Genomic DNA, 20,952 nt, shown 5'->3' with positions numbered 1-20,952 from the left:
TTGTAATTTAGTAAAATTAATTAAAATAACATGCTGCTCAAAAGAGTTAGTTGTTAGAGAGTTAGAGTAAGTTATGTTGGATTTTAATTGTATATTACACAGATAATAAAATGCAACCATTGCTTAAATGTCTGTAGCCACAACATAGATAAAAATACTTGCAAGTTTGGATCTGCAAAATTATTACAACAAGCAACAGAATCCGTAGGACGCTCATGTTGCTCGAATGTCTTCAACTTGTACTGCTCTGAATGGATATGATACTGGTTATATCAATATACTAGCTTGCTTAGATGTGGTTGTGGTGCAGTGCTATAAAATAGGTTACAATAATGTTACATCAATTGTCGGCGGAAATGCCGAAAATCTCGCGGTCTGCGCACTGTGCGGAAAAACCGTTGCTACGGTAATTTTCTCGCTGGGTTTCAGCTCGCGACTCAGGGAGCTGCGAGCTGAAATCCAACTAACTATTACCGTAATAACGGTAGTGGTAATAACGCGCCACGGAAACAGGAGAATTGAATACGCCGCTTTGTGTGATCACGTAGGGTGGTAACACCTGCTGTATTGCCATTATGTATTATGCAGCTAATCAAAATGGAAAATATATTTCTTTTTGACACCAGAGTATGATTTCAATAACACTTTATTGAAGGAAACAGAAAGGTGATAACTCATAGACGAGGAAATGTTTATTCTTACAGACAATGTAGAACGAAACACATTGCACATTCTGTTTGATACATTTAGTTGGATACAGTTTACATCCATAGAAAGTTATAGACATGATAGAAACAGATATTAAAGAGTTATATTTTCTTTTTCTTGGTAACGTCCTTAATCCATTCGATGTAACCTTTATTGAGGAATGTATAGACACTTGGTATGTTGGGAGTTCCACATTTAGCTGCACCAAATGAAACGATGCCCCTGAACACTTTATTGCAGATTAATGGTCCTCCGGAATCACCCTAGAATAAAACAACATTTTTTTTACCATAGTATCCGCTAATTCAATGGAAATATAATTAAAGGTGAACAGTTTGACAATTAAATAGAGCTACCCTTTCCCAAGTGGTCTCTAGATTGGTATACAACAAATTATACTTGTCTTCTTCTCTCCAACTGTGTACAGCAGTATCTGGTTTCTGACATCAATTTGAAAGTCACAAATGACCTCATTTAATGCCAACATGTTTGCAGTATCATATTAATGTACATGCAGAAGAAGAAGGAAATATTTCCTCAAAAGAGCTACATTCTGCCAATTTTTGAGGCCACATGTTTTTAGTTTTTACCTAAAATATTGCTTGGGGATATTGGCAATGCCTTTATTTCACGTGCCACCATTGTATATTTTCATATTGAATATGGAATGTAAGTCCTCATGGACAGGGTCCTCTCCTCCCAATGACTCATGCTCGTCACACTACCTCATGCTATTTTATTGTTAGCTTATGACCATCCAAGGAGACATTATTAGGTGTAATTGTAGTCATGTCACTGTTATTATCTGTATCCGCCATTATATTTATTGTACTCATGTTTGTCATATCTATAAGATGATTGTCCGGCACTATGGAAAATCTGTAGCGCCTTATAAATAAACAATGATGATGATGATATTGGTTTATAAATTTGCTTTCCTTTGTCAACTGCTCTTAGATGGGCATCATTAAGTAGCATAAAGGGCATCATTAAGTAGCATAAATTGCGATTTTGTGCGTATAACCTGCACAATTACTCTGCACATGCCCAGAAGCGGACAATATGCCACAGAATGCAGCCATGTTCAATTCATCTTTGAGCGTAAAGGAAACTTACTACAACCTAAAATTTCAGTGAGGGAAGGGGTGGAAGCCCGTAGTCAATGAACAGTAAGGGTGTGCCAAACTTAAGGGCAAGCAGCAAGCTCTGGGCATCTCTCGGGTGCTTGTTTTTCAGCCGTATCTCTTGCTCCAGCTACAGGTCTAGTCTAAGTGCCGACTACTACTGATGACGGCTGTGTATACATGCTACTACATGTGTTAGTAAGCAGGAGCAACTGTAACATTTATTTTATGTACAGTAGACATTCATAACATCCTAATAAATGTATTTCATGGGGAAAAAAATAACCCCCCCCCCTCACTTTATTTTAATGCTTTATCATTAATGCCTATATTATTAACAGGTGACATTAATTGAATAGTTTTTATTTTTTTCTGTGTATTTCTGTAGTGAGTTTATATTCCACATAGGTATTGGAAGTATCCGGAAGTGTATTGTGCAGTAGAGCAGAGCTGACCTACACCCGTATTCATCTCCACGCGTATCTTCAGATCTGCTCATTGTTGGATTCAGGCGTACAGATACCTGATTTACGTGAGTTTTAAAACAAACACATAGGGCTAGATTTACTAAGCTGTGGGTTTGAAAAAGTGGGGATGTTGCCTATAGCAACCAATCAGATTTTAGCTGTCATTTTGTAGAAAGTACTAAATAAATGACCACTAGAATCTGATTGGTTGCTATAGGCAACATCCCCATTTTTTCAGACCCACAGCTTAGTAAATATACCTCATAGTGTGCTCAGTTTGTGTACCTTAATGAATCAGGGTCAAAATATGTCCAACTGAAGATTATAGTGTCTTCCTCAGAGGACATGCAAAAAGTCCCACTGCAAGTCCATAAAAAGTTTTCAGGCAGCCACTTACCTGGGAACACTTCCCAAAATGTCAGTAAAAAGGGCGCAATTAGGAAAAATTAGGCTTCTGAATGCCTTTTTTGTCTCTTCACTGCGTGATCACACTTATGATGGCAACGTGTGCTGTGTAGTTAATATTGTCAGTAGACAACATTTATATTTTTACTACTAATTCGTTTTATATTTTGATTTCCGCTTCATTCATCTATTACTGGGGGTGCAAAGATTAAACGCCCTTAGATCCACTTTTTTACTTATTGATATGAATTGAGCTTCATGTTTAGAGCAGTATGTGAATAAGCCTATTTCATTGCTTATTTGATGAAAAGCCCTTCAGGCTCGGGCCTAAGGCGGCACAGTTTCTGGGGGGCACTCTGCTCAGTTTGCCAACATTAAGGCTGGTGGAAGTAGAGAAGGCACATTTAAGGTGGCTTCCCAAGTTTTACGTCTGGGCACTCAGCAAAAAGAGATGATTTTTTTCCACCTTCCTTTTGGTGATGTAACCCAGGCCTCAGTCTAAACTTACAGGGGCCCAGTTTTAGGAAAACTTTGAGCACTATAATAAAAACTTTCAAACACACAAAAGTGACTCACCTGAGCCTGCGTGACGTGTGTGTGACAAAGGATTAATCAAAAACAACCACCTGTTCTGTTTAAAACTGATTAAAATTCTCCCTGCCTGTCCCACACACTATCTTTTGTCTTACCAATCATGCCACCACTAAGTTTTGTGTGAAGAGCTGACACTCTTACTCAGGAAGCATTCAGTTCTCCCTTTAAACTAATCACTATTTAAACCAGGGGTGTCCAACCTTTTAGCTTCCCTGGGCCACATTGGAAGACGACGAGTTGGTTTGCGCCGCACATAAAATACAAACAATATATACCACAAGGGTATGTAATGGGGAAGCCTAGGTGACCTCCCGAACAACATCATTGGCGGAACAAATTCCATATCACCATACAGCAAGGAATAGAAACACCATTAACAACTATTTGCCAAATAGATTTCCTTTACATAGGCATTTTCACTGGAATTTGTACTTGCGTCTTGTCACACAACACCAAACGAAAGTGTATATGAGATCTAAGAAGCCCAAAAAAATGCACATCTAAGGGAAGCATCAAATGCGGTGGAAACTCATAACTCCTCTTCCATATGTTGTTGTGTTTTCCCCACTCTCACTGCATTTATTAAGTTTGTTCATATTTTCCTTATTACATTCACCATTTTATTCTGTTACTTCTCTTTACATTTCTCCTCTTTGGTATAATTCATCTTGATGCACTGCTGCTGATCGCGAGTTCGCGCTGGTGACTCCTCTGTGCTGCGCTCCGCAATGGATGTTGAGCGTGATGACGTCACGCCCAACATTCACTGCGAGTGCCGCATGGAGGAGGAGACCAGGGAAGGAGCCGGAGCGCCAGCTGACGTGACCGCTTGACCGCTAGGTAAGTATTTTCTTTTCTTTTTTTTTTCCCAGGATTTTTTTTTCATTAACAGCGCTTCCCCCTTGCCACAACCAAAACTCCTGCTGGGCCACATTTACAGGTGCGCCGGGCTGGACAAGCCTGATTTAAACTATCACAATTTAATTTCATCAGAGTTATCATAAACCAAATGATCTCCCTGACCCAGAGTTATCATAAACCAAATGACCTCCTCTGTTTCAGTTATGTAGAATTCTAAAACCAAGATAAGTCTGACACGTGAATTCGTAAGAACTTATTAAGTGTACTTTAATATGGAAACTAAATCCACAATGCTTAAGATGAAAACAATTAACAAAATGACATCCAAATATGTAATTCAATAGTTTCTGGTAAAATAAAATGAAATATATGACAGAAAAAGGTAAACTCACGAATGAAGTTGTCTGCTTGCAGATAGAACAGAAATAATGAAACACCTCTCAATATAAAATTGACTCCCAAAAGTGAACAAATCTGTTAGATTTGCAGGACTTTTTAAACATGCTGCAGGTACCCAAAATCCCCCTGTGATGTCAGACCTATACATAATGGATGCAGTGGAGGTTAGAACCATGAACAACTAGGGTGGTTGGGGGGTGTATGAGCCAGCACAGAAAAAGTGGCTTAAGGGAGTCAAAAATGTAAATCCAGGTCTGCCTGCTGGCCTTATGTTCATATATTTTATATCTGTCCCTGAATGCACCCATCTTTAGCCATAGTTATATATAACCAGAAACATGCACCACTTGCATTATAATCAGACACTGTACTTACTCTACATGGGCCCTTTTTTTCATGCGATTCACAGGTACACATCATATTTTTTGTAATTTGGATTTCAGAACTCCACATGTTGTTACAATCCGCTATGTCTATGACTTTGAGACTGACTTCCATCAGTTTGTCTGAAAAAAGGTCAACTGAGTTACTGGTCGTTCCCCATCCTGCGGCTTCACACACTGTCCCTGCTTTGACATCAGTGAACGTTTTTGGTAATGGCAGGAGACTGACAGCTTTGGCAGGACAGTTCTGACAGGAGTCTGACAGTTTGGCTTTGCCACAAAGCTGGAAAATAAATGAAATGTTAATTGCCATCCTCAGACCTCATCTGAAAAGCTGGAAAATATTGTCAATCAGATTATAGAACGCTCTTTAATAGCCACGAGAACAGATAATGGACCTAGACTGTATGGTGAACCAGGTTTTTCCTTTTATGAAATAAGGTCTCTCATTTTAAATACAAATTAGCATGAAACTTTAAGTTTAATCCTCTTAAGAGTTAATTGATATAAAATGGGGAACTGGTTCCCATGGCTAGTGGACAGGAACCTAACAAGAACATAAACTTGATCACGGGAGTGGACTTATTATAAAATATATCATTATGTAACTAATTGCTGCCATTTATCATAGGTATTGCAGGTACATTTTCAGCAAAATAAATGTAGCATTAGATCGCTATATTTTGTTGTGTGCTGATCTATTAGCGTTGTTTATAAACTTTTGGTCACATCAACTCCATGTAGTGAAGATGTGTATTCTGTAGTTCTGTGTCCTGTTTAGGAGATCCTGATTGCTGACAGTGTATAGCTAAGATTGGTGTGTCTGGGGGAAGACTTACCCTGACTACTTGAGGACGACGCTGTCATTCCCCTCGCGTCGCACAGTGACGTCATTTACTCGGGCCGGGATCTTCACTGATCGTAATACTTGGACGTCAGTTTTACAAACAGTAGAAATTATAAGTGAGCCGGGAATGACAGCGTCGCCCTCACGTAGTCGGGGTAAGTCTTGTCTGTGTTTTGGTCATCGGGAAAGGGTACCCAACGCACAGCGAGGTGGGTCTGAGTGACGTAATGATCATGTGAATTGGGAGATGAGAATCCATTTGTTTCAAGTGCTATGCGAGGCTCCAATTGATGTTATAACAATGGAAGGAAGGATTAAAAAAAGTGAAAAGGAAGGCGAGGGAGACAGAAGACTATGAGATCAGTGCGGTGAAAGTAATAGAATGTAAAAGCAAGTTTTAATATCACCGGGTAACTTAAATTCCAAAGAAAATATCCTCCTAACAGAACAATGAATGTCAACAGATGGAATATTCTTACCTTTACGAGCTGGATGTCATTGTCCTTTGTTTTGTCATTGTAAGCAGGTTTCTTTTTAATCCACTTTGAGACCTTAAATTTCTGTACATATCGATTTAGACTTGATCTTGAATGAACTCCGAGAAGAACGTCAGTTGATTTATTACTTGGAATGAAAGAAGAAATTAATTAATTGCTATTTTTATGTTTACCATTAAGTTTACAGCATCGCATTACATATTTTGCACATTGTGTTTATGTTGTTCCCTTTCCTTACCAGCACTGAAAACACCTTTTTGATTTGTATTAGATATAGGTTATATAGTGGGCTGTGGACACCAGTTGCTCCATTGGGTGGCGCATTGGCCACCAGCGACAATCCATTTTCCTACCCAGTTGTGAGCATGCCAAACCAGCACTCCAGGTGCAGCGTAAACCATCTTAACTTTGCACTCCTGTGTCCTGGTGGTCTGTGCAGTCACATCGAATTACATGCTAACTTTCCAACCTCAGTAGACGCTTATGTAAACTAGAGGTGCAACTAGGCAATAGAGTTGGGCCTTAAGTGTTCCACAAATGAAGTTATTTTAACAACGAAACGCATTAGTATTTGCTATTTTGTGGAATCTATTATTATTTTATCTGATAACATTAGAAGTGTATGTTTATCCATGTGAATGCGGATGTCAACAGAAAAACTACATTGGAAGTGATCTTCTAAACGGTACCACGGGAAACAGACCATCACTGCAGGTACCCTGGCTAATATCTCTCTTTGGAACCTATTTATGAACCTCTAACTAGATTTAAATCCCCGAAAGCTGCATTTTAAAGTAAAGAGGCTAATGATTATTAGTGGATTGCTTCACAGAGCAAGGATCTCTCCTCACTCCTTTATTTTATTAAAAGTATCTCACGCCTTAAAGTGAAATCTCCCCTCTGCAAAATTAGGTTCAAATGTCTTCTCCTCTGTAATGCCACACTCTTGCTACACAAGCCCATGTGTCTCTATGACAATCTAGGTGCACTTATGAAAATAAAGACTCACAAAGTGCTTAAGTAAGAATTTATATTCCCTGGCGCAAACAAGATATTGAAATATTAATATTCTCTGAAAGCAATATGTGAGAAAATGATAGTTCCGATAACTGTATTAAATGGAGTAAGTATCAAGACATATAAACAAAAATACATAACAAACGAGTGATCACTCAAAAGGATTAAAAACAATGTCATCATCATCAATCATCATTATCAACATTTATTTATATAGCGCCAGCAGATTCCGAAGCGCTTTACAATTGGGAACAAGCATTAATAAGACAATACTGGATAATACATACAGACAGAGAGGTAAGAGAACCCTGCTCATAAGCTTACAATCTATAGGACAATGGGAGTTTGAAACACAAGGGCATGTGCTACATCATATTGCACAATGGACCAGCTAGAATGCAAAGGTAAAAGTATTGAGTGGGCTGTGTGTGTGGCAATGTTGGTCAGAGGCTTGTTGTCTTGCATTAGTTGTGTAGAGGATGGTAATAGGGTAATTTAGGGAAATTAAGATGGTGGTTGAGGAATATCATAACCTTGTCTGAAGAGGTGGGTTTTCAGAGAACGCTTGAAGGTTTGAAGACTAGAGGAAAGTCTTAATGTGCGAGGGAGGGAATTATTATTATTATTATTATAATTTATTTGTTAGGCGCCACAAGGTTTCCGCAGCGCCGCACATAGTACAAACAGTAGACTATACAGGGTATAACAGTACAGAACAATAAACAAAGTACCAATACTTCAGAAACTCCAGGCAGGCAGATGCAATAGACACGGAGCAGAAGAACGGGTAAGGAGACAGGAGGGAAGAGGGCCCTGCTCAAGCGAGCTTACATCCTAAGGGAGGGTTAAACAGACCAGGCACAAGAGGAGCCAGTTGAGGGAATGGGAGAGAGGGGAGAATGAGCGGAGGAGATGGGGGTTAAGTGTATGGTTGGTAGGCTTTGAGAAAGAGGTGAGTTTTGAGTGCACGTTTGAAGGAGCACAGAGTAGGAGAGAGGCGGATGGAGCGAAGGAGGTCATTCCAGTGAAGGGGAGCTGCACGGGAAAAGTCCTGGATTCTGGAATGGGAAGAGGTGATCAGAGTGGAGGAGAGGCAGCGGTCATTGGCCGAGCGCAGGGAGCGGGTGGGAGTGTGAATGGAGAGGAGGTTAGAGATATAAGGGGCAGTAGAGTGGGAGAGAGCCTTGTAAGTGGTGGTGAGGAGTTTGAAAAGAATTCTGTAGGGGAAGGGGAGCCAGTGTAGGGCAAGGCAGAGAGGGGAGGCAGAGGAGGAGCGGCGTGAGAGGTAGATGAGGGAATTCCACAAAGTGGGTGCAGCCCGGAAAAAATTCTGTAACCGAGAATGGGAGGATGTGATGAGAGTGGAAGACGTAGGTCTTGTGCAGAACGGAGGTGTCGAGTTGGGAGATATTTTGAGATAAGTGAGGAACTGTATGTCGGTGCAATTTTGTTGATGGCCTTATATTTTAGTAGAAGAATTTTATATTGGATTCGTTGAAATACAGGCAGCCAATGTAGAGACTGACAGAGTGGCTCAGAAATTTAATAACAGTTTGCAAGGAAAATCAGTCTAGCCGCTGCGTACAAAATAGATTGTAGGGGTTCAAGTCTGACTTTGGGAAGACCAGTAAGGAGGGAATTGCAATAGTCGATCCGGGAGATGATGAGTGCATGAATTAATGTTTTTGCTGTGTCTTGTGTCAGATATGTGCGTATTCTGGAAATGTTCTTTGGGTGTATGTAACACAAATTTAGATATAGAGTTGATGTGGGGAATAAACGACAGTTTTGAGTCAAGGAATACACCTAGGCAACGAGCTTGCGGGGTGGGATTTATGGTCATGTTATCAACAGAAATAGAAATGTCAGGCAGGAAACTTCTGTTTTTGGGTGGGAATATTATGAATTCAGTTTTTGAAAGATTGAGTTTGAGTTGGCGAGAAGACATCCAATTGTAAAGCGCTACAGAATTTGCTGGCGCTATATAACTAAATGTTGATGATGTTGATGAAGATGAAATGGCAGAGAGACAGTCAGTAACGCGAGACAACACAGATGGTGAAAGATCAGGAGAGGATAGATAGATTTGTGTATCATCCGCATAGAGATGATACTGAAATCCAAAGCAGCTTATTAGTTTTCCAAGAGAAGTGGTGTAGATAGAGAATAGCAAAGGACCTAGGACTGAGCCATGTGGTACTCCAACTGATAAAGGAAGTGGAGCAGAGGTGGATCCAGAGAAATTAACACTGAAAGAGCGATAAGATAGGTAGGATGAGAACCAGGATAGGACAGTGCCTTCAAGACCTAGGGATTGTAGCGTTTGTATGAGGAGAGAGTGGTCAACAGTGTCAAATGCAGCAGAGAGATCCAGGAGAATTAGAAGAGAGTAATGGTTATTATTTTTTGCTGTGATCAAATCATTGACAACCTTGGTCAGCGCAGTCTCTGTGGAGTGTTGAGAGCGAAAGCCTGACTGAAGAGGATCCAATAGGTTGTTTGCTGTAAGAAAGTGTGTGAGGCGAGTGTAGGCAATTCTCTCGAGAAGCTTGCAGGGGCATGGAAGCTGGGAGATGGGGCTGTAATTTACGATAGAGTTAGGGTCAGAATTCTGTTTTATTAAAATGGGAGTAATCAGTGCATGCTTGAATAGTGATGCAAAAACACCAGTAGAAAGAGATAGATTACAGATTTTAGTTAGAGGGGTAATGAGCACAGGAGACAGGGACATATCAAACAGAATGTACATTCAAAAGGGCACATTTAAAGGACTTTGGAAGAGAGGGGAGACAGGTGATGCGTTTCTGTAGTGTTCAGATATATGAGAGAATTGAGGGGGACCTGGATTAGGTGATATATCACCAGCTAATAGAAGCAGGAAGGAAGAAAGGTAGGAAAGATGATTGTAAGATCTGTGTCTTTTTAGTTTCTGGCGGCAGGGTGAGGCTGTTAAAGTTATTGAATTTAAATAGGAAAAGAGTTCATGAGTGTTCACTAGAGGTGAGTGAAGTAATGATGGGGAAATGTGGAGAGAGATGTGTGTTTCAGGATGGGTGAGGGATGATATAGTCCTAAAGATAATGCCTTGAATAGAGAGAAAGAAAAATATTTTGGCAAGCATTGGGATTTATGAGTCAAGTAGCAAAAATGAGGGAATTAAGGGAATTACCTAATTGCAATGTCCAGTGTAATCAGATAAGTAGTGCAGAGCTAGGGAGCAGTAGATGTAGTTTATCCATGGATGTCTGGATAGTATAAAGTAATGATGTGGGAGCCATGTGGGGGAATGGGTGGAAGTGTTGAATGGAGAGTAATAAAGAGCAGGTGATTGAGTAGCTGAGTTTTTGCAGAGTCACAGGAGAGGAGAGTGGTTCAAAGTCAGTATCATTTCTTCCTACTTCTGATGGCAGACAATTCATTAAGTAGAACTGAAGTACAGTGATGAGATAGGGGACTGAAATAGATGTAGCATGGGTAGGGAGTGGCTGAGAAAGTAGTACAGCAGGCTGATTAAACAGACGGGATTTTGCAGTGAAAACAAACTGACAGATAAAACAAACTTTCATGAGATGAGCAGAAAATAAGATCAGTCCAAAACAGTCCTCATGCTCCATGGAGCTTGTAGCCAGGGTGAGTTGAAAACATCAAACGTAGAATATGGAGTTTCCAGTGAATACTGACTGTTGTCCTTGTCTTCCTGTGATAATAAGCAGAATGTTCATCTCCTGTTTAACTCCAGTATAACTCCGAATTATGCTATTTTAATTTGTTACACTTGTAACTGACACACTTAGAACTAGGCACACTAACTATGCAGCCATCACTGGCTTGCAGCCATTCTACAATGTAACAAAACAAATAAAAAAAACAGCAAAACAAAGTAAAAAATGGTCCATACTGGTTATGCTGAAAACCATGAGTTACCACAAAATGAAAAGGACGTTGTCCATGTTAACCAGACCATGAAATAATGGGAAATGGTAACCACTCCAAATAGTTGTCCCAAATAACTAGAATCCGTAATGTGCACCAAATATGAGATGGCAGTCACAAGCACATAGAAAGTCCAAGCGTGCTGAACTAAAATAAATGTAGATCACACATGTATCTCATGCTGATGGTGTGATATAAACGGTGAAGGAACATAGGCGTGAATCCACGGTCTAAGGGTGTAGGTACGCGGACTTAGCCCTCTCTCACGTCGATTCCCTGGGTGCTCCAGTCCTAGAGTCTCTTGTTGCAAGTCCTGACCGCACGCTGTGTAGATGGGTAGAATCGCTCCCGGCAGTGTGAAAAGTCTATGTTGGTCATGCGCATGAGTTCTAAGCGGAAGTTGTCCGCAAACACATTTGTCTAAGAACGGAATAAATCCAGGATGATAATGAATTATAGAAAAAATTTAAATTTATAAACTACACGTATCACCCTAGTTGGCTTCCTCAGGGATATAAACAGCAAGTGTCAATCATTGCCTGAACAGTACCATAATGTAGTGGTGTACAATTAACATAACCACTCCATGATTGGTTCCGTACGTTTGAGTGAAGGAAATGTGGAACCACCTCATCATTCCTCATTGGTCTAGTTCACATACTTGTAAAAGCAGTCCCTGGATGCATAAATGAATAAACATTATAATTAAGTAGTGCAAACTTATGATTGTATCATACTGCACCAGAGAAAATATGAAAATTACATGGTAAAATACCAAAGGAAAACTGAGGTCAACATACAAAAAATGAGTTTATAAGGCTCTTTGAAAATGAAACAGTCCCATCAGTCAAATGTCCAAAATACATAAAACACTAGTGAATCCACCAGGTCGCCCCATAGTCTCTGGGATTGGGTCACTTACAACGAATCTATCCAGTTATATAGACTTTTATTTGCAACCTCTAGTCACGCAACACAAAAACTACTTAAGGGACACTGACCATCTACTGGAAAATTTACAAGACATCAATTGGGAGCCCAATTATATCCTTCTAACTTTTAGTGTGGTGTCCCTTTATACCATCATAGAGCACCAGAGCCATTTTAGAAATGCAGTCTGACCTCCCATAAGAACAGATTGATTTTCTTATGGAAAGTATTACCTTTGTCCTTAACCATAACTATTTCTGGTCAAGTGGGAACTACTACAAGCAGGTTTGTGGGATTGCGATGGACACAATATTTGCGCCCAGTTACGTGAACCTGTTTGTAGCCCACTGGGAGAAGAGCAATACCTGGAGCAATAACCCTTTCTCCAAGTGCATCTTAAAATGGTGCCGCTATATAGATGACATGTTCTGCATATGTGTCATATGTTCTGCATTCGTGTCAGGACGCCTTCCTTTCTACCGAATCGTGTCCCATTGCAAGGCAACGGGATACACTTCCGGCTATCGCACCGCACACATGTGCAGTAGGCCCGCGTCCCATTGCTAGGCAATGGGATGCCGCTCTCCTCCGATATGTCGGCGGTCAGGTGCATCTGAAATCTCTCTCCCCTATCAGGGGACACTGTAGGGTATATCTGGCACCTCCTCCAAACAATCTGGTCCCAGAGTATTGGTTCACCTGTCTCCAGTGTTCCAGTGTCCTGTTCCTGTTTACTTTTTCTGATTGCTTACTTTTGGCTTGTTTCCTGACTATCCCTTGGCTTTGTGATTCGGTACCTCTTGTCCAGCAAGTTCCTGACCTCGGCTTTCTCTGACCATTCTTCTTGCAATTCCCTTGTGTACATCGTCTCAACTGTCTTGCACCCGTTACCTGCCTTCCTGTGTGCGCTCCAATGAACTGGTGACTAATTGGGAGACCCACGACCTGCACACCTTACGCAGACAAGCTCATACCTCCTTGTGGGGGTCCCTGGTGAATACCGGGGGCTGTGAGACTCTGCGCCTCCCAATCTTATTGCGTTAAAACCAGTCAGTGGCCTCTTTAGTACTACTAACGTAACAGTATACTCTGGCCAAGAGTACACAGGATGAACCGTCGGCCCGGGACCTTCTTTTACATTTGGCCCAATGGGTGGACCAACAAGACACCAACCAGGCCCAGCTTTTGCAGTGCATCCAGGGTGTTGTCTCCCATTTAGACACCCTTCAAGGTTCATTGCCCATACGCTCTGCAGTTCCTTCTGGAATAGAAGCTTCTCCTGCCGCTTCTGCCACCACCAGCTCCACTAGTTCCACAAGCCCCCGTGGGTTGCGTATACCGCCCCCAGAGAAGTATGATGGTGACCCAAAGAAGTGCCGCAGGTTCCTTAATCAATGTGCCATTTAATTTGAACTTGCACCCGAAAACTTTTCTTCAGACAGAATTAAGGTGGCCTATATTATCGCTCTCCTATCAGGCCAAGGCCTGGCCTGTGCATCTCCTCTATGGGAATACGACGATCCTTTGCTCCAGAAATCAGCAACCTTCTTTGAAAGTTTTCGCAAGGTTTTTAATGAGCCTGTCCGCGTGTCCTCTGCGTCCACTAGTCTATTAAATCTTCATCAGGAAACTCTTTCTGCAGGTCAATATGCATTCCAATTCCGGACTCTAGCATCTGAGCTTCGTTGGAATGTATCAAGGTGGACATCCGCCACGGGAACGCACTCAAGAAAGGGATGGTGGTCGCTGATGAATTGAACACTTCAGGATAAGTGAGTAGGAGAGACAAGGTTGGCGACAGCCGTAGGCATGACAGCTCCCTCCCTCTTTACATCTTCACCCACAGTAGCGCACATTCATGCCTCCATTCAGCTATATAGTTCTGATTTTAATGAAAACAAAATGGGTGACAAAGATAGCCATGGCCCTTATAAAAAAGTCAAGTGGTGTTTCGAAGACATGGGAACATAAACATTGATGGGGGGAAGCTGGATTTTAAATTTAGGACAAGCTCATTTTAACCTAATGTGACAGGATGGACCTCCTATGATACCCTGTCTCTGCGGCTGGAGATCGGATGAGCTTGCCTTGCCACTGTCCCTTTTCTTTATCCCAAATTGTGCCACTCTAACTATAGTAGGAGGAGCCTGCTGCCGCCACTAGGCTCCAATGACCGCTTCCTTCTGAGTAACTTTCGTTCATAGGGGACCCCCTTGCTGGGCACCTGGGCTGGTACAAATGACCTCTTGCTTTCAAATGAGGGTTGCTATGGATGGTTACCCCTGGCCTATCACACTGGCCAGAGATGCAGGTAGTGGGCAGACCATTGATACTGGATGCAGGGTTCCAACCTCAGAACAGTCAGATAACGCATTAAATTGGTCTAATCTGTAGGTCACAGGAATTATAGCACAGGTAAGTAGTCGTCAAGGCAGGATCTTGAAACAGTGATGTTTTATTAGCTCAAATAGCCCTTGTGAAGATAGCTACACAAGTTTGTGGTACTAGTTATCTCCAGAAAGTTACAGATGGAATAATACATTACATTGTAAGACAAAGCTCCTTTTACACACATGTTGTCAAGGGATAGCCCAACCCCCTGATCCGACCAGGCACCGAAATGTCTGATATCACATTAGATAATTTAACAGGAGGATATAATCTAATATTGCATCTAACATAATTACATTTTCACATCAACCTGATTTCCTCACATTTGCTGTCTATATTGTTAGGTTTCCTGTGTCTCTAACAAGACATACTAACAGGCAATGACCTCCTGCCAGGCATTCAGGCCAAAGCAGGTGGTTGGGGCAGCACGGTGGCTAAGTGGTTAGCACTTCTGCCTCACAGCACTGGGGTCATGAGTTCAATTCCCAACCATGGCCTTATCTGTGTGGAGTTTGTATGTTCTCCCTGTGTTTGCGTGGGTTTCCTCCGGGTGCTCCGGTTTCGTCCCACATTCCAAAAAACATACTAGTAGGTTAATTGGCTGCTATCGAAATTGACCCTAGTCTCTCTCTCTCTCTCTCTCTCTGGCTGTGTGTGTGTGTTAGGGAATTTAGACTGTAAGCCGCAATGGGGCAGGGACTGATGTGAATGAGTTCTCTGTACAGCGTTGCGGAATTAGTGGCACTATATAAATAAATGGTGATGATGATGATGTTGTCACTTGTGAGATGAAAATAATTAATTAGCTTAATTTAGGGTTTCCTTTCCTCCTTTCTTACACAAACCATTTCTTTGACCATGGCTACTGCTCAGAAATCAGTATATTTCTAATACACAAATTTGACACAGTATCAAAATCAGTACATTTGCAAATATATAAATTGGCGCACTGTGATAATAACTGAAATATATTTATACAATAAGTGATCCAGCCACACCTACCGTGTATTAACCTGGTATGGAAGGCGAGGGGGCGCTACAAGTGTATTAGCCTAGGGTGGCCTGAAACCCTAATCAGGCCCTACTAGTAAGCTTCTCCCTTCCCTGCTATAAATTTATCCTCACATGGTTTTGCCATCTAGCTGGATTTTAACCTATCTGTCATTATATAAAGGTGTAAAAATCATAATGAGCCATGACGACCCATGTCCGGTGATTGGCCTATTCCCCCACAAACTACTTCTCTCACCTCTTTGAGCTACCTACATACTGTTTGCTCACCGAGTACGTACACCACCCTACACTGTGGTCACCCCTCGCCCCCCCCCCTCCTATGCCCAATACCCCCCCACATACACATATTTTTCTCTACCTCTACAACCTGCTTTCTCAATACTGCTTGTACAAACCTAAAAACTGGTCACCCTCCGTCCTATATCAGACTTAATATCATGATTTTATTGTACTGTTTATGATTCTTCGTGTCTTTACTGTAGAGTTCCCTGTAAATTTCTGTTTGACCATTTAAAATAAAGAATTATATGAAAAGAATGAGCTGGAAAAATGACTCTGCGCTAGATACAGCGGTTCTGCAGCATTTCTTAATATTTAAACAGTTTTCCTGGTCTGTGGTGGGATTCTGGGTGCCTATACCCCCCTATGCTTGCCAATGTTGTTAATAGTACTACGCCTGCATACTCCTATGTAACATTTGATGCATGTGCACAATGTGTGTGTTAAATTTTAAACCCGCTTTTAGGAATCTCCCAAGTGATTGATACTTACACTATGCAGTGAGCTGCTGTTAGCACCCAGTCATTCTTTATTAAAGTTCCTCCACATGAGTGACCCTTTGTTTGCAGTATAGCCATATACGGTCTAGAATGAGGAACAGCTTCTCTCCCACCAATGATTTGGGCACAGTCACCTGTATAATGTTAAAAACATAATTGTAGTGGAATAAGATACATGTACAGGAATAAGATACATAATGGACAAAGTATTTTTGTTGCATTGAGGGTATTTTATGTACTATAGTGTAATGAGCAGCGGTAACACTCATTATGTATTGCTGCAAATCGTAAATATACATAATACAGTACTGCTGCTATTTACTTGCTGTTGCTGCTCTGGAAGCCCCAGAAAAGATACCCCTCCTACGTACATGCGCAGCTAAAGTCCAACGCATGTGCATAGTGATGTGCAGGGGATCCTGCGAAACCTTTGCGGCTACACTGGACCACACAGAAAAGATAAGCTGGAGTTAGTTAGCAATTCTTTCCGCTGTTTGATAAATTACTATCATTGCAGTGCTCATAGAGTTGTATGGGGACTCCGGTAACCAATGAGGAGTAGATTAATGAAGGAAAGATCTCTCATTTCTCCTGCGTTAACTCTTTCATAAATTGTGTAGATAGATGCGGTGGTCATTCACCGGAGAACACAGCTATTTTAAAGATTACAGATGATGATTCTGAATTTGTTAGCGCACCGATTACAAGATTTAACAACTGCTCTAATAAGGTCAAAAAGATTATTAATCAAAACCATAAAATTGTACTTTTGAATCCTATGCTTAAATCTGAACTGGGCTCAAATGCTAAGGTTGTTTTTTTTTTTAAAAAAAAACAGGGAAATTTGTTAACTTCAAGCCACTTTAAACCTCACAATAATACTTCACAGAATAATGGAAGCACCTGGTTGACAGGACTAACTAAAACAATAGGTTGATACAAATGTGGTAGCAAAAAATACATTACATGTGGTTATATACATATATATTAGTCAAAATAAGTTTGAATCCTTTGTTTTCAAAAATACATTTTGCATTAAATCGTTTATCAACTGTAATATTACGTATGTCATAAATATGCTGCAGTGCCCTTGTGGGATGCAGTACATTGGACGCACCACCAGAAAATTAAAAATACGCTTGTTAGAACAGAGACAAAATATTATTCAGAAGAGAACCGATCACAGTGTACAGAGACATGTTTCAGAGAAACACAATGGAAATCCTTTAGGAGTGAAACTATTTAGTTTAGAGACTATTGCCCCCACCGAGAGAGGGGGTGAAAAATATAATAAGTTGTGTCTAAGAGAATTCTTTTGGATTCATACAATGGATACCTTACAACCAGAGGGTTCGAATGAATGTGTTAATTTGGACTTTGGATGAATACATCTAATTAGGTATCTGCTATTTATAGTGAGATCTATTTTTCCATTTTCTTTTTATGCAGTTTGGAACATGCTTCCTCTTTTTCTTCCTTTTTCTATATGCATAATTCTAATTTTTACTTGTTAACATATTATTTATGTATATGATCCATTGATGAAGGTCTGTAACACTCACTAATTGAACTATATATCGATACAGATAAATAGTGTTCATATTGGTTATTTTATATATATTGAATTTGTAATCATATATCAGCGATTTGTTTATGTTTCAATACATGTACTATATATGTTTTATGTTTTTGTGGAAACACATTAATTATCTAATAGATTATACACATATGTTCTCATTAAACAACAACTGAGGATAGGTCCACAGACCTTTAAATACATTGGCTTCCCCTCTCTCCACTATTGACTTCTGATGAAAGTGTGAGACACACAGAACTGCATCAAGTATTCATCAATGAATATGAACTTCCTCCGATCACAGTGAATATACCTATTTGATGACAATGAATGCGCTCCAATAGTCATCTGAACCATACTTGCAGCGAGATTGTAATCAGCGTGTGGAGATATTGCTGAAGTTCCCTCTAATGAATTTTTTTATCGGGCAGCTGAGAGACTCTGTTGGTCAATACTATCATCTCACCCACACAGACGGAACGCTGGGGACTTTGGATTGATATAGTGTCAGCTGATTCTGCATCTACAACAACGTGCCACAATTCTCGATATGGAGGGTTTGGGTAATTACTGCACAAAATTCTCTGTTTTATATATACCTGCTGCCCATCCTTCATTGCATATGTAGACTGAATCATATAACATATACTGTTGGAACAATCACTGTGTGAGCTGGAGACTTCATTTGTTGCACCAGGATGGTGTTGTCACGGATCAATGTAGAAATACAGCTAAGGAGCCATAGACAGGTGAAAAAACAAACAATGTTTATTGCTGGAGAGACTGAACAGATGATGTAATAATGGTCTTGTAGAAATTACCAGGTATACACAGTTGCAGGTAAACAGGAGGTGTGGAAAGATTCCAGGCAGCAAGTACAGGGAGATGCACAGGAAAGTACCAGGTTCACAGATGAAAACAGGGCAGCAGAATGTATGTTGGGATCCCAATGCAGCATGATCACAGGAGCAAGGCAGGAGGAAGAATCCACAGGGTGCAACAACAGGATATGACATCAATAACCAGCAATGTGTGCTGGGAGTGATAGGTATATAAAGGGAAATGAGAACACACCCAGGTGCATGGAATAATTAGTGAAGCAGAGTTAACTCCTAAGTAACTAGGAGCACAACAGGCACAATAGCAGCACCTCTGGTAATCAGAGGTACTGCTGCAAACACATGAAATGAACACCAATGATAAAGTCTGATAGTCCAGGAGGCAGGAGCTGCCAGGCAAAGCAGTATGCTGCAGGCAGATCGTGACAGGTGTGCTTACCCATTCTCATATTCACATTCAGATTTTTGATACCTTATTACACCTGTGGTGACTGAGTAATATCAAGAAGCTTGCTAAAGAATATTCGCTATATCAAACATCTATTGGAGATGATATTATTCTTTTCTATGAACCTACAAGTAATTAATTTATAACACATATAATGTTGTATATTGTTTTATAATGGTTAGATGCTGAAACTTATATGTGATAATTTATTTGAATATATTCTATATGTATTTTTGTGTGTGCATTTTTTAAACATTTGTATTAAATTCATATTTTATATCTGGGTCAATGTATTGAGATATATATATATATATATATATATATATATATATATATATATCATACTTACCAGCTGTCTGAAGTTGGCTTCCGGGAGCCTGCCGGTGGAGGTGGGTGTGAGTGGGACGGGGCGCCAAAAATCGTTCATTCTGGACCCGCCACCTGTGACGTAATGACGCCAACGCATCATTTTACACTGGGGGGCGGGACCAAATGCCGCGATTCATGGAGAATTGCGGCATTTTGAACCAAATTCTGCCTACTTCAGTAGGAAGTAGGGCAGAATTCGGGAGATTGCCATACTCTCCCGGGAGTCCGTGAGACTCACCCAAAATGCGGGAGTCTCCCGGACATTCTGGGAGGGTTGGCAAGTATGACTATATATATATATTATAGGTTTTCTAGCGCAGTCCTGTGTATATATCTTTTTCCTGGTTTATGGCTGGCTGCAGTTTTGTAAATAGACCCTGGTCAAGAGCAGCCGGCACCACACTGGAGATGTGAGTCTTCAGATTCGTCAACTGGTTTTTAGGCAGAAGAGAGCCTGTGCATCCTGCTGTTGCATATTGTAAACAGTGCTGGATAAGCCAGATATGTAAGTATGGGGACACAGTTAATGGTATGACAATTTCTACACAGTATGCTGAATGGAGAAAATTAATCTTAGTAGGAGTTACCCTTTAAGAAACCTGTGTGCAGTAGCTGTGCTTTTCTTCTTAGGGGTCAGTGATCCATTTGTGGAAATATGACACACCACAGATACCGCAAGAGGGCAAAAAACTAACTACGGGAAGACACTAGAGTTGTAGTCCCTACTTTCACAAATTTGCAATCCATGCAGGAAAGGAGACAAATAGACAGGAGGAATCAGACCAGTGTATAAGGGAGAAATAATTCCTCTATCACACAGAGAACTATTCTAGAACTATCACACATTGTGTATTTGTTGATTATCTGCAAATAGTGTAATTATTCAGAATGTCATCTGTCATTTACCTAAAGTCAAGTCAAGTGTAACTTACATTTCTGGAGAAGTAGAAGAGCTACTAGAAGATGCTGAATCCAAAGAAGAATCATATTTACTCCAACTCTGCAGCTTTTGTAAAGACAGATGAAAGCTACAGACATACACAGCACATTTTATACTGGAGGTAGAGGTCTGATTTTGGTTTCACTATGAGCAGTCACTTTATAAATAGTGTGATGCTGACACCTGACAGATGACAGACACAACCACTTCTTACTTGGAAAACTGTGTTTTTATAGTTCACATCACAAATAACACAGCTTTTGTCATGATGATACCAGACGACCCTAACTCTGCCTAGACAAAGTCTTCATGCCTAGTCACCGGCCAACTAGCTGTCATTGGTCACCCCACCCACAACTACATACAAACTAATCACACCCATGTGGTGCCCCTGTGTGTGTTCAACTGCGGTTTTGAAAAAGTGTGAATGT

The 20,952-nt window shown here is 40.7% G+C and overlaps 1 protein-coding gene across 1 annotated transcript; it reads right to left on the bottom strand.

Annotated features, from left to right (window-relative positions):
• Positions 1–628: 628 nt before the first annotated feature.
• LOC142109629 (granzyme A-like) lies at positions 629–20,612 on the bottom strand. Its single transcript, XM_075193709.1, has 5 exons — positions 20,514–20,612; positions 16,342–16,483; positions 6,268–6,412; positions 4,934–5,224; positions 629–971 (listed from the first exon to the last, which is right to left on the bottom strand). Exons 1-5 carry the CDS (start codon positions 20,566–20,568, stop codon positions 810–812), a joined length of 795 nt encoding a protein of 264 aa, XP_075049810.1. The 5' UTR covers positions 20,569–20,612; the 3' UTR covers positions 629–809.
• Between the last annotated feature and the right edge of the window lie 340 nt (positions 20,613–20,952).

Source organism: Mixophyes fleayi, chromosome 1 (genome assembly GCF_038048845.1).
Source record: "Mixophyes fleayi isolate aMixFle1 chromosome 1, aMixFle1.hap1, whole genome shotgun sequence".
Taxonomy (NCBI): Eukaryota; Metazoa; Chordata; class Amphibia; order Anura; family Limnodynastidae; genus Mixophyes; species Mixophyes fleayi.
Note: the sequence above shows the minus strand (reverse complement) of the source record. Positions and strands in the feature narration are given on the sequence as shown.

Bases quoted from the DNA above. Each gene is read 5' to 3' on its own strand.
- LOC142109629 (XM_075193709.1), bottom strand. From the start codon at position 20,568: ATGATTCTTCTTTGGATTCAGCATCTTCTAGTAGCTCTTCTACTTCTC. The intron at 16,484-20,513 runs GTAAGTTACACT...AACATTATACAG, and splicing joins TCTTCTACTTCTCCAGAAAT to GTGACTGTGCCCAAATCATT. The intron at 972-4,933 runs GTAAGTACAGTG...GTTTTATTCTAG, and splicing joins AAAAAAAGGGCCCATGTAGA to GGTGATTCCGGAGGACCATT.